We start from the raw sequence: 14,247 nt of genomic DNA on the forward strand, positions 1-14,247 counted from the left end.
CTGCCATGGAGAGGAGGAGCAGGACCTCTTCTGTCAGGGTTTCTCCAGAAGGGTTAGAATTTCTTGATTTTAAGTTATTTTATTTCTGTAGACAACATGTCCTGGAGAGCTTGGTTAGTTTTCATCAGTTCATTGAATATGCCATCATCATTAACAGCTCCTTGCAGAGCTGTGCGTTTCTCTTCGATTGTGTTATCCATTTTAATAAAATCATTGTTCAATTGATCAACAATTAATGTCATTAAATCAATAGAGCATTTGTTCAGGATGGCACACCAGCGCTCACAGAAATCATCTGTGCGCTGTTCCAATCATCGTTCTTTTTGCCACCTGAGTCCCTGTGGAATAACGCCTTGACGCACATAATCACTAAGAGTGACTATGTGTAGAATCATTCTCGTCTGGCGCTTAGATAAGTCTGAGAGGTTAGAATTACCCCGCGGCATGTCAAAAAGGGACTCCGATACAATTATCTTATCACATTGTTTTTGGCTATATTCAAAGTAATCTTGTTTGGGTCTTTGACCAGGTGTCAGGAAAATAACGATCATTGGGCATCGGTAGGGTGCAGTTTACTGGGTAACAGATTCATCTAGAGGTGAAAGAAACATCTGAAAGAAACAGAAACTCATCTGTTTTTACTTAACCAGGGAGTAAGATGGAAAACACATCCACATGCTGATCTAGAGGTGGACAACTGAGGTCCATCTGGGCTTTTAACAGAGGATCTCTCTGCATGAACAACAACAACCACTAGTTGCACTGCTTTATGGAGAGAGTGCAGGGGGGGGGGGGGGGGGGGGGTAGAGGGGAAGAGACGGTGAGAGATATGGAGAAATATATAGAAAGAGGGGGGAAGACCATTGCATTGAAGTGATGTAGCGATACAGATACTCCACTAGACAGAGAGAGAGAGAGAGAGAACAGAGCGAGAGAGAAGTAAAGCTAAATAAAGAGAGAGAGATCCAGTATCTTAGTAAAGGTATACATACTGTCTGAGATCTCCCAGAGCCGTGGAGGAAGCTGGCTGAAGTACTCATGCTGGAGAGCTGCCTGAGCAGACAGACGGTTCTTTGGGAAGCACTGGAGGAACCTAGAGGCTAACTCCTCAGCATGGTCCACATAGCCCAACCTACAGGGAAGACAGACAGACAGTTAGCATGGTTCACAACCTACATAACAGAAACAGGGCAGAAGGTAGCCTAGTGGTTAGAGTGCTGGGCCAGTAACTGAAAGATTGTTAGTTCAAATCCCCTAGCTGACAAGGTGAAACATCTGTTGATGTGCCCTTGAGCAAAGCACTGAAACTTAATTGCCCCGGGGTTGCCATTGACAATGGCTGGCCCTGGTGTCTCAGGGGGAATTTCCAATTCACACATACAGTATGTATAATACACACTTGTAAATATAAGCACCCATTACAATCGTCTTCTTATTAGAAAGACAACAGACTGTTAGCATGGTCTACACAACCTCCTCTCCCTGGCACGCCCGTGACAGAGGCCGACCCGGCCACCATGAAAAATGAAAGACTTCATCAGAGAGGGTGAAGACAGAGGCTCTCAACTCCCGGTAGCTTTCATTGAACTGCTCCTGTGTGTGTGTTTGTACGGGAGGCTCTGAACTCCTGAACCCGCCTACCATCGAGCACCGAAGGGGAAGCAGAAACAGAAAAAAGAACAAAGTACAACCAAGTCAGTCAGTAATTAGGCCTGCAGTCCATTAAATAAACATGATGTTATTCCTCCCTCTGCCGGAGCTACCGAGCTGTGTGTGTGTGTGTGTGTGTGTGCATGTACAGTATGGGTGTGTGAGTGTATGTGAAAGAGTGAGAGTCCTCCACCTAATGCCAGGAACTCTGAAGCCCTCTCCCACCGTTCCTCCTCCTGTCTCTCCTCCTCTCAGAGGGCATAGAGCAGATCAACACTAGTGGACCCAATAGACCCCCTCTGCAGAGAGGAACACAGTTAACTGACTCCAGCAGGGCCTCTTCTTCTCCCTTCATTTCCACCTCAGATGTTGGATTTTGAACTCAATGTAAAAATGGGTAGGTTCCCATTTTAAACTAAATATAACTTTTGAGGCTTGAGGGTGGATGTGAAAATACTGCCCCCTATATCCCAAACAGGTTAAGGGTGGGGTAATGCAGGGGGTATAATGAGATTGATCTAGAACATACTGTATTATCAGAAAGTGTAGTGTGCGTTTACAAGGCAGGTTTTAGCATAACAGAAAAAGGTACAAAATCCCATCAGGCATTGCTAATTTGACCTGATAAAAGGTGTCTGAGCAACAACAGAGCCAGAAACAAAGGAACAAACAGGTATCACTGACTGGGTGAACTTCATCTCCATATAAAAGCCTTAGAAAACAAAGGGCTTGTGTTGCTGATATAGGTGTGCATTCCTGCCTGCTAATGCTGTCAGCTAGCCTGAGCGGGAAGATTCCCTCGGCTAGCTGGCTAGGTCAGATGCTACGAGTAAACAAGCACACATCTGTGATCGATATCTCCTTCGACAATCAAACATCCCGGGTCGACGGGACGTTCACAGTGGAAAGAAGCATTCCATCTTCAGAGAGAGACACCTTTTAATGTCGTCATGTTTCTCCATGAGGAAACCACAGCCGGGACCTGGGAGGGCAGAAAGCATGAGTACATGTGTGTGTGTGTGTGTGTGCACATGTTTGTGTGTGTCTGTAAGAGTGTATTTATGTGTGTGTGTTTGTGTGTGACTACAGGCAGTAACACCTGCTCCTATTGTTGGCCTTCCCCCACCACCATGCCATGGTTATAACTAAGGCAAGGCAGCACTGCAGGACCTTTCAACAGCACCCAACACGGCTAGCAACCAAACAGTATTTTGGAACAAGTCTTTGTGGCTGTGTCAAAACATATCTCCCTACAAGACCCAACAGCAGTCCAGGAGAGCTGCTTGCCTTTCAGCATGTGTGAGTCATTGTGGATGAGGGTACTATTGCACAAAGAGATATGTGAGAGCAGAACGGATCTACACACTGACAAGCTCTGTCTGGCATGCAACCCCACCGTCAGCCGAGCTACTTTCAAAGACTCTGCTGGCTAATAAAGTGCTGAACACAGGGCTATATGGGTTATACAAGCTGTACTGAACATACAGTCAATGTAAACAGAGGGGTAGTCTTACCATTACAAAAACACACAAGCACTTCCGAAACCGTTAAACTGAGGAATGCTAGCATGCCGTGTGCTCTGACCCATACATGTTATTCGCATGCGATGCCTGTGAATGTCTGATCCAACAAACCATAGAAGGAGAAAACTGCCCCAGCTATCCCTGTCAGAGTAGTAGTGAGGTGGGTACGGGGCAGAGGGAAAGGGAGAAGGGGAGACATAGGAGGAGGGAGAGAGAGAGGAAGAGGGAGAGCTCTCAGTGCAAGGAGAAGAAAGAGAGAGAGGAATTGGGAGGGGGAGAGAGAGAGGAATTGGGAGGGAGAGAGAGAGGGGAATTGGGAGGGAGAGAGAGAGGGGAATTGGGAGGGGGGGAGAGAGAGGAATTGGGAGGGGGAGAGAGAGAGGGGAATTGGGAGGGGGAGAGAGAGAGAGAGGAATAGGGAGGGGGAGAGAGAGAGAGGAATTGGGAGGGGGAGAGAGAGAGGAATTTGGGAGGGGGAGAGAGAGAGAGGAATAGGGAGGGGGAGAGAGAGAGAGGAATTGGGAGGGGGAGAGAGAGAGGAATTTGGGAGGGGGGAGAGAGAGAGAGGAATTGGGAGGGGAGAGAGAGAGAGAGAGAGAGAGAGAGAGAGAGAGGAATTGGAAGGGGAGAGAGAGAGGAATTGGGAGGGGGAGAGAGAGAGGAATTGGGAGGGAGAGAGAGAGGGGAATTGGGAGGGAGAGAGAGAGAGGAATTGGGAGGGGGGGAGAGAGAGGAATTGGGAGGCGGAGAGAGAGAGGGGAATTGGGAGGGGGAGAGAAAGAGAGAGGAATAGGGAGGGGGAGAGAGAGAGGAATTGGGAGGGGGAGAGAGAGAGGAATTTGGGAGGGGGAGAGAGAGAGAGAAATTGGGAGGGGAGAGAGAGAGAGGAATTGGAAGGGGAGAGAGAGAGGAATTGGGAGGGGGAGAGAGAGAGGAATTGGAAGGGGAGAGAGAAAGAGGAATTGGAAGAGGGAGGGAGAAAGAGGAATTGGAAGAGGGAGGGAGGGAGGGAGGGAGGGAGGGAGGGAGGGAGGGAGGGAGGGAGGGAGGGAGGGAGGGAGGGAGGGAGGGAGGGAGGGAGGGAGGGAGGGAGGGGAGAAAGAGAGGAATTGAGAGGGGGAGGGAGAGGAATTGGGAGAGGAGAGAGAGGAATTGAGAGGGGGGGAGAGAGATGCATGTGTTCATATCAACTTCATCAGGATCTGGCACGGTATAAAAGGAGGGGTAAGAAGCAGCGGTCATTAACATTCCTCCCAGTTTCTTTCTTCACATATTTATTTCCTCATAGACTGGCTGGGGTCCAAGGGGAGGAGGGGAGAATGGGGTAGGGGCTAGAGTGGCTAGGCAGAGAGGGTGGAGTGTAGTGGAGCAGAGCCGAGGGGACATACAGATAGACGCGGAGAGGGGCCAGGGACAGACAGACAGACTGTGTGAACTGGACCGTTCAGCATGCCCATCCTGGGGGGTCAGACATAGAGGGCATGGGAAACGGCAGTCATTCCTCTAAGGTCAGTCTGTCTGTCAGTCAGTCTGTTACCCAGGTCAGTCTGTCTGTCAGTCAGTCTGTTACTCAGGTCAGTCTGTCTGTTACTGAGGCTCCACTGCTCTGGCTCCACTATCAACTGGCTGACTTTTGAACTCTCACTACTACAGTATCTCTCTCACTACTACAGTATCTCTATCACTGCTACAGTATCTCTCTCACTACTACAGTATCTCTCTCACTACTACAGTATCTCTCTCACTACTACAGTATCTCTCTCACTACTACAGTATCTCTCTCACTGCTACAGTATCTATCTTATTACTACAGTACCTCTCTCACTACTACAGTATCTCTCTTACTACTACAGTATTTCTCTCACTGCTACAGTATCTCTCTCACTACTACAGTATCTATCTCACTGCTACAGTATCTCTCTTACTACTACAGTATCTCTCTCACTACTACAGTATCTATCTCACTGCTACAGTATCTCTCTCACTGCTACAGTATCTCTCTTACTACTACAGTATCTCTCTCACTGCTACAGTATCTCTCTCACTACTACAGTATCTCTCTCACTACTACAGTATCTCTCTCAATGCTACAGTATCTCTCTCACTACTACAGTATCTCTCAATGCTACAGTATCTCTCAATGCTACAGTATCTCTCTCACTACTACAGTATCTATCTCACTGCTACAGTATCTCTCTTACTACTACAGTATCTCTCTCACTACTACAGTATCTATCTCACTGCTACAGTATCTCTCTCACTGCTACAGTATCTCTCTTACTACTACAGTATCTCTCTCACTGCTACAGTATCTCTCTCACTACTACAGTATCTCTCTCACTACTACAGTATCTCTCTCAATGCTACAGTATCTCTCTCACTACTACAGTATCTCTCAATGCTACAGTATCTCTCAATGCTACAGTATCTCTCTCACTACTACAGTATCTCTCTCAATGCTACAGTATCTCTCTTACTACTACAGTATCTCTCTTACTACTACAGTATCTCTCTCACTGCTACAGTATCTCTCTCACTCCTACAGTATCTCTCTCAATGCTACAGTATCTCTCTCACTACTACAGTATCTCTCTCACTACTACAGTATCTCTCTCAATGCTACAGATTCTCTCTCACTACTACATTATCTCTCTCACTACTACAGTATCTCTCTCACTACTACAGTATCTCTCTCACTACTACAGTATCTCTCTCACTACTACAGTATCTCTCTCAATGCTACAGTATCTCTCTCACTGCTACAGTATCTCTCTCACTACTACAGTATCTCTCTCACTACTACAGTACCTCTCTCACTACTACAGAAAATCTACACATACTGTACTTGTAGACACACACACACACACACACACACGCACGCACGCACGCACGCACGCACACACACACACACACACACACACACACACACACACACGCACGCACGCACATGCACACAAACTGATAAGCATAAAATATACTGCCGCTCTCTTTCTCTCTCGTTTTGAGCCATCAATCAAATGTTATTTTATATTCATCTGAAAAAGGAAACTGTGACACTGCGAGAGAGAATGTGGAACCTTGACTTTTAACCCTTTGGCCATGGTTACTGTGGTAACTACAGAGCAGACCAGAATACTGTGAGACATTCTGTGTATCTGTGACCAAATCATCAAGTCACCCTGTCTCTGCCTGTCCCCTCAGGCTCCTGATGAGTGCCAGGGGCAGAGGGTGGTCCACATCTGGAATGCCCCCTGTGCCCTTTCCTGCCATCTGTGTCAGGGCTGACTGCTCTGGTGGCATGACACCAGTGGCATGACCCCGATCTGGGTGCTCCCCTCCTCAACCAGATGAACCCTGGGAAGAGTGTGTGAGCTGTCTGTAGGTCTAGGCGTCCCGACGGTAGAGAGCTGAGAGAAAGCACACACACACACACACACACACACACACACACACACACACACACACACACACACAGGACAACAGCCATCTCTAACTGGGCTACTAATGTCTGTTAGGGGACCAGAACAGTCCCAGGGTTCTTCAGTATGGTGGGCTCAGGGAGAGAAAAGAGAGGGATGTATGGATGGAGTGGTGGGGGGTTGTCGGTCTGGAGCGTATTGCCCTTGGGAACTTTCACAGACAGGAAGAGCACAAAAGTGGGTCTGTAGGAAAATGGCCCTCTGACCTGGCATACAAAATGGCCCTCTGACCATGCAACACATATGAATAGGCGCAAACACACACACACAAACATACACACCCTCTCTTTCTCTCTCTCTCACACACACACACACACACACACACACACACACACACACACACACACACACACACACACACACACACACACACACACACACACACACAAACACAACATTTTATGTGACAAAAACGGTACACTTACTTATTCCATGCTTGTCTGAGCTTCTTGGAGCTGTAGACAGTAAAGCTGTCTGAATGGGTAAAGACACAGAGAGACAATAGAAACATGTTCATATTCATCATCAGGACACATTTGTGAAGTTTTACAACAAATGTTTCATCGTACAGTATGTGATTTAACAAGAGGTTAACATCACTTGGTACAGCATGATGCTTGCAACGCCAGGATAGTGGGTTCGATTCCCAAGGCCACCGTACTTAAAATGTACGCACGCATAACTGTAAGTCGCTTTGGATAAAAGCATCTGCTAAATGAAACTATTATTAAATATTAAAAGTATTTTTGTGTGTGTGTGTGTGTGTGCGTGTGTGTGTGTGTCTACGGTATGAATGGCTAGGTGTATGTGTGTGAGTGCACCTCTGACAGCTCGAGGTGCAGCTCTCCCTCGTCCAAAACCTGTGTGGAGACCTCTGTTTTCAGACTAACACTGTAACTGTCAACCTCCAGGACTAGACTGGGGGAATGGGGGCAGAGAGACAGCTAGACAGCCAACCACGGGTTAGGGAGAGGGAAGAGAGAGAGTAGCCACTCTTCCACTGCTAGACAGAGGGGGAGAGAGATACAGAATAGCTACAGTTTGAGTTAAGGAGTTATTGAGTGGGGAGGATAGAGAGATGGTAAGACTGTTCCAGAGTCAGGGATTAGACATATATGAGGGAGAGTTGTTTTGATATCCAGATTACTCCTGTCTTTCTCAAATGTCTGATATACTGTGGTTATACTAAATATCCTCCAGCCCGTCGTAAAGCACCAAGGCCCTGGGCCAAGGTCAGGCTAAGTGTCATGGCTGTCTACGTTTCAAACCTAAACTGTTGTGCTGCGAACACCAGAGTGAAAAACCAGGGCTGTAAACATGGCTGTGAATTATTGATAGTAAAGCTGAGAATGTGAAGAATCGTAAACAACGTGCTGATACCATCTCTGTGTTTGATTTCATGTCTGGAAACTGATTACAGTTCAGGAGGAAGACTAAAACATGCTCAGACTGAGAAGCTCTCAGTGAGGTAGGATATATTCAGAGGGATAGAGTGAGACAACACTGCCCTCTGGTGGTGGGAAGATATGACTACACCCAGTGTTAACTTTCTTCTGATAAAGCATTTTCCCAGCTCCATCTGTTACGTGCTAATGATCACTTTGTGGTTGAGTGATGGTGACAATGAGAGGCTTGAAACAGCCGTTTAGATTAGATCATTGTGACATTGGGCATCCCTTTAGAGCACAAATAAGAAAATAAAAGGTTTTCACTATCCCGGGATTCAGTCAAAAGATTGTTCACCTTATGGAGGAAACAGGTAGCTTGGAGAGACACTTATTAAGAGAGGGAGGTGGTCTTGCCTTGGACATCTGAGCAGGCAACTGCCTCAATTGCTGATAATAAAATGGTGCATTGTGTGTGTACCTATTGTCATGCAGAGATAGTACACTGATCTGGTACACTGAAGCCAGGTCTGTCTGGATGACAGGAGCAGCAGGACAGAACAGTGTGTGTTGCTCACACAGCTGCCCACGGCAGCAGGACAACATAGAACTATGGCCAACCACAGCCATGGCCACAGGACATGCGATTAGGTGTGTGTGTGTGTGTGTGTGGGTTTGTGTGTGTGTGTTTCACACCCCAGTTCCTCTGTAATTGGTCACAGGAGATACAGCTAGGCACGCCACTCACATCATGGTACCCCTGCTCTCCCTCTGTCCCTCTTCTTCTCCCTCCATCCTCCTCTCTCTGTCACTCCTCTAATTCCCCCTCTATCTCTGTGTGTTCCAGCATGCCAACACTAATCTGCGAGCACCGTCCAGTCTGTCTCTAATGAGCTCCCAGAGGGCAGCAGCAGTAGCCCTAGTCTGGCACAGGGATGCCACAGCGATGGTACGGCTGGCTCACAGGCCTGCCTGGGTTGTGTGAACTACAGAGGCATGCCTCCAAGGTTTACAAAGTAGAACTGGAGTGAAAGTCTGGTTCTGACTGTTGGACCTATTGTGTGTGTGTGTGTGTGTGTGTGTGTGTGTGTGTGTGTGTGTGTGTGTGTGTGTGTGTGTGTGTGTGTGTGTGTGTGTGTGTGTGTGTGTGTGTGTGTGTGTGTGTGTGTGTGTGTGTGTGTGTGTGTGTGCGTGCGTGCGTGCGTTCCTCACCTGGTTTGAAGTGGGGCAGGGAGTGAACCCCTGGCCAGGTATCCTCACAGGGGGTGCCTAGGACCTGAAAGAAGGAATGCATCAGACAAACACACGCTGTGTCTCTATCAACACATTCATACTTCAACAACAACATTGGGCCACAGAGAAAGGAAAAGAGAAGACCGTCTCATGGAGAAAAACGTTTCATTTCTATGACCAAAGAGGAACCTCTGAATCACTAAGGTCCTAAACAATGACCACATTTACATGCGCACAGTATCCGGATAGTAGGTTATATCCCGCTTAAGGTCGTATTCGTGATAAGCTGTTTACATGTATCTTTGATATCCTGCTCATGAGTACCCCTGTATCCATGAATAAACAGAATATTCCTCATTGAAGGTGATATGGTTTAAATGGTATAGTAACTGAAATATGGACACTGACTGTAGGTTTAGAACCTCTCATATGTAGAGTAATATCTTTTTTTTTTAAGTAATATATTTGTTTATTGAATATTTAAAACATACAATATACTTGCAGTGAAGCCGCTCAACAACTACATCACATTAGTCATCTGACAGCCTCCCATCCAGAGAGACACACAGAAACAACCAGGGTCAACCAGGGTCAACCAGGGTCAACGCTCAAGGGCACGTCGAAAGATCTCCCACGAGCCCTCCAAGATCCCCCCCACAGTTCCCCAAGAGCTGCCCCTCAACCATCCAAGATGCCCCCCCCCAGAGAAAATGAATAAATAAATACAACAATTCCATTCCCCATCCCCAAGACGCCCCTCCAACAAAATGAACAAAAGAGAAAAAAGAGAAAAACAAAGGAAGACAGAAAACAATAATGCAAAAAACAAAAGACATGAAGGACAACAATAATCACAACAGCAAATTAATATGTTTGAGTGCATATATGGCACTATTTACATGTGTGTGTCAGTGTATGTGCACATATGTGCATTTGAGTGTATATTGTGTACTAACACCTGCCCAGCATCAGCCTCAGGCTGATTAACTGGAACAACACGGCCCCTCAGTGGCATTCAAATGTACTTTCTGTTATGTTTTATTTTGACTTGATTTTTGGACTTTTATCTTTGACTGTCATTCTATCCCCCACCCAGCAACTCCACTCCCACTTGTCTCCAATTCCACATCCCAACCCTCAGCTTCCCTCAGCTTCCCTCAGCCCATCCCATCTCTCTCTGCTGGCCACCCTCTTCGGATTTCTACGCAAAATATAATATTATTTCCTGTAGAATTACGCATTTCTTTCCGAGAAATTATACAACATATGTCTCAGGAACAGGAGTGGAGTGGAGAAAAATTATTTCTTACTGTCACTATTTCAACCACATACAATATGCACTCAAGACGAACTGAAGTTTTATCAGAAATGTGTTCATTTCCTTAAAACAGGTCACACTGATGACATTTGGACATTTTGCACAGGACCAATCTTTCCACTGTTATGGAGTTATTCCGTTTTCTCCCCAGTCCCTAAACGAAACAGACAACTTTACCGGTGTTAACTAGATACTAATGCATTCCTTCTATCAATGTAGGACATTATTCTGGTCAGCACCACTTCATTTAGTCTTCTGGAGTAACAAGTTATGGCAGAAGAGAAGCAGCACGTGTCCAACTACAGTTGACACGGCCTACCAAATGTAAGAATTATGAAAACATCATCCCACAACACCCATGATATGTGAAACTGAGCACAGACCACAGAAACAACAGTAAATGGGATAAGACGTTTACATGCCACAGTACCCCATATTGGCTCCCGAGTGGCGCAGCAGTGCCACTACAGACCCTGGTCCAATTCCAGGGTGTATCACAACCGGCTATGATTGGGAGTCCCATAGGGCGGCACATACAGTAATTGGCCCATCTTCATTCGGGCTAGGGTTTGGCCTGGGTAGGCAGTCATTGTAAATAAGAATTAGTTCTTAACGGACTTGCCTAGTTAAATAAAGGTTCAATAAACAAATAAAAAATCCCAGGCATCTTATCCAAGTTTTTCATAACCGGTACACAAGCTTTTTCTGTGTTATTGTAAACAGGATATGATGTTTTTATGCGTCAACTCATCCCGAATAATAATGGGATATTGGTGTGGACAGTGACTTGTGAAAGTAGTGTAGGTAGAGATATGTTGTAGGCTATAGGACAGTGACTTGTGAAAGTAGGGTAGGTAGAGATATGTTGTAGGCTATAGGACAGTGACTTGTAAAAGTAGTGTAGGTAGAGATATGTTGTAGGCTATAGGACAGTGACTTGTAAAAGTAGTGTAGGTAGAGATATGTTGTAGGCTATAGGACAGTGACTTGTGAAAGTAGTGTAGGTAGAGATATGTTGTAGGCTATAGGACAGTGACTTGTGAAAGTATTCACCCCCCTTGGCATTTTTCCAATTCTGTTTCCTTACAACCTGGAATTAAAATCGTTTTTTGAAGGGTTGTATCATTTGATTTACACAACATACCTACCACTATGAAGTTGCAAAATATTTTTTATTGTGAAACAAACAAGAAATAAGATAAGAACACAGAAAACTTTAGCGTGCATACCTATTCACCCCCCCAAAGTCAATACTTTGTAGAGACACCTTTTGCAGCAATTACAGCTGCAAGTCTCTTGGGGTATGTCTCTATAAGCTTGGCACATCTAGCCACTGGGATATGTGCCCATTCTTCAAGGCAAAACCGCTCCAGCTCCTTCAAGTTGGATGGGTTCCGCTGGTGTACAGCAATCTTTAAGTCATACCACCGATTCTCAATTGGATTGAAGTCTGGGTTTTGACTAGGCCATTCCAAAACATTTAAATGTTTCCCCTTAAACCACTCAGGTGTTGCTTCAGCAGTATGCTTAGGGTCATTATCCTGCTGGAAGGTGAACCTCCGTCCTACGTTCAAATCAAAACTCTGGAAGACTGAAACAGATTTCCCTCAAGAATTTCCCTATATTTAGTGCCATCCATCATTCCTTCACTTCTGACTAGCTTCCTAGTCCCTGCTGATGAAAAACATCCCCACAGCATGATGCTGCCACCACCATGCTTCACTGTGGGGATTGGGTTCTCGGGGTGATGAGAGGTGTTTGCGCCAGACATAGCGTTAACCTTGATGGCCAAAAAGCTACATTTTAGTCTCATCTGACAAGAGTAACATCTTCCATATGTTTGGGGAATCTCCCACATGCCTTTTGGCGAACACCAAACATGTTTGCTTATTTTGTTTCTTTAAGCAATGGCTTTTTTTCTGGCCACTCTTCCGTAAAGCCCAGCTCTGTGGAGTGTACGGCTTAAAGTGGTCCTATGGACAGATACTCCAATCTCCACTGCATAGCTTTGCAACTCCTTCAGGGTTGTCTTTGATCTCTAATGCCCTCTGCCTGGTCTGTGAGTTTTGGTGGGCAGTCCTTCCTTTGCAGGTTTGTTGTTGTGCCATGTTCTTTCCATTTTTTAATCATGGATTTAATGGTGCTCTGTGGGATGTTCAAAGTTTCTGATTTTTTTTTGTTACTCAACCCTGGTCTGTACTTCTTCACAACTTTGTCCCTGACCTGTTTGGAGAGCTCCTTGGTCTTCATGGTGCCACTTGCTTGGTGGTGTTGCAACCTCTGGGGCCTTTCAGAACAGGTGTATATATACTGAGATCATGTGATCGCGCAACACTTAGATTGCACACAGGTGGACTTTATTTGACTAATTATGTGACTTCTGAAGATAATGGGTTGCACCAGATCTTATTTAGGGGCTTCATAGCAAAGGGGGTGAATACATACAGTTGAAGTCGGAAGTTCACATACACTTAGATTGGAGTCGTTAAAACTCATTTTTTAACCACTCCACACATTACTTGTGAACAAACTATAGTTTTGGCAAGTTGGTTAGGACATCTACTTTGTGCATGACACAAGTCATTTTCCCAACAATTGTTTATAGACTGATTATTTCACTTATAATTCACAGGTTCACAATTCCAGTGGGTCAGAAGTTTACATACACTAATTTGACTGTGCCTTTAAACAGCTTGGAAAATTCCAGAAAATGATGTCATGGCTTTAGAAGCTTCTGAAAGGCTAATTGACATAATTTGAGTGAACCAGTGGATGTATTTCAAGGCCTACCTTCAAACTTTGCTTGACGTCATCGGAAAATCAAAAGAAATCAGCCAAGATCTCAGAAAGAAAATTGTAGACCTCCACAAGTCTGGTTCATCCTTGGGAGCAGTTTCCAAACACCTGAAGGTACCACGTTCATCTGTACAAACAATAGTGCAAACACCATGGGACCACGCAGCCATCATACCGCTCAGGAAGGAGACACGTTCTGTCTCCTAGAGATGAACGTACTTTGGTGCTAAAAGTGCAAATCAATCCCAGAACAACAGCAAAGGAACTTGTGAAGATGCTGGAGGAAACAGGTACTAAAGTATCTATATCCACAGTAAAACGTTTCCTATATCGACATAACTTGAAAGGCCGCTCAGCAAGGAAGAAGCCACTGCTCCAAAACCGCCATAAAAAAGCCAGACTACGGTTTGCAACTGCACATGGGGACAAAGATTGTCCCCATATCCGTAAAATGAACAAATGTATAAAATATTGATTACTTTGTAAAGCTTTGTAAGACCCCAGCAGAGGGCAGCAGTGTACCATGACCTGCAGAGCACAACATGGAGAGACAGGGGAGGGGGATTGGATTGTGAGAATGTGTGTATGCCAAACCCCTGACCGCAGCCACACACAAAGGGTGACCCCCCCCCCCCCCTCCATGTTCCCTCTTTCCCTCGGTCCAGCCGCCCCCTGAGGTGCAGAGTGAAATTATCTGTCCCCTCAGCCCTGTAGGGAAACACTCACTACCTTAATTACAGCCACACACACACCATCGCTCACTGTGGCAACCCACACCACGACACCGGCCACGGAAGCTTCATCATTGCCACGGAAACATGACACTTTGCCACAGCATCATCAACATGCTAATACATCACAAC

General features: G+C 45.8%; 1 protein-coding gene across 2 annotated transcripts in view; it reads right to left on the reverse strand.

The window, feature by feature from the left end:
* The window catches only part of LOC109901131 (cyclin-dependent kinase 14), a 207,512-nt gene that overhangs the window by 67,326 nt on the left and 125,939 nt on the right, over positions 1-14,247 (reverse strand). For both annotated transcript variants that reach the window (XM_031787048.1, XM_031787049.1), the window contains 3 exons: positions 9,250-9,313; positions 7,078-7,126; positions 993-1,132 (listed from right to left, as the gene is read on the reverse strand). In XM_031787048.1, coding sequence (XP_031642908.1) covers positions 993-1,132; positions 7,078-7,126; positions 9,250-9,313 — 253 coding nt within the window. The remainder of the gene's footprint in view (positions 1-992; positions 1,133-7,077; positions 7,127-9,249; positions 9,314-14,247) is intronic.

This window comes from Oncorhynchus kisutch, linkage group LG13 (genome assembly GCF_002021735.2).
Source record: "Oncorhynchus kisutch isolate 150728-3 linkage group LG13, Okis_V2, whole genome shotgun sequence".
Taxonomy (NCBI): domain Eukaryota; kingdom Metazoa; phylum Chordata; class Actinopteri; order Salmoniformes; family Salmonidae; genus Oncorhynchus; species Oncorhynchus kisutch.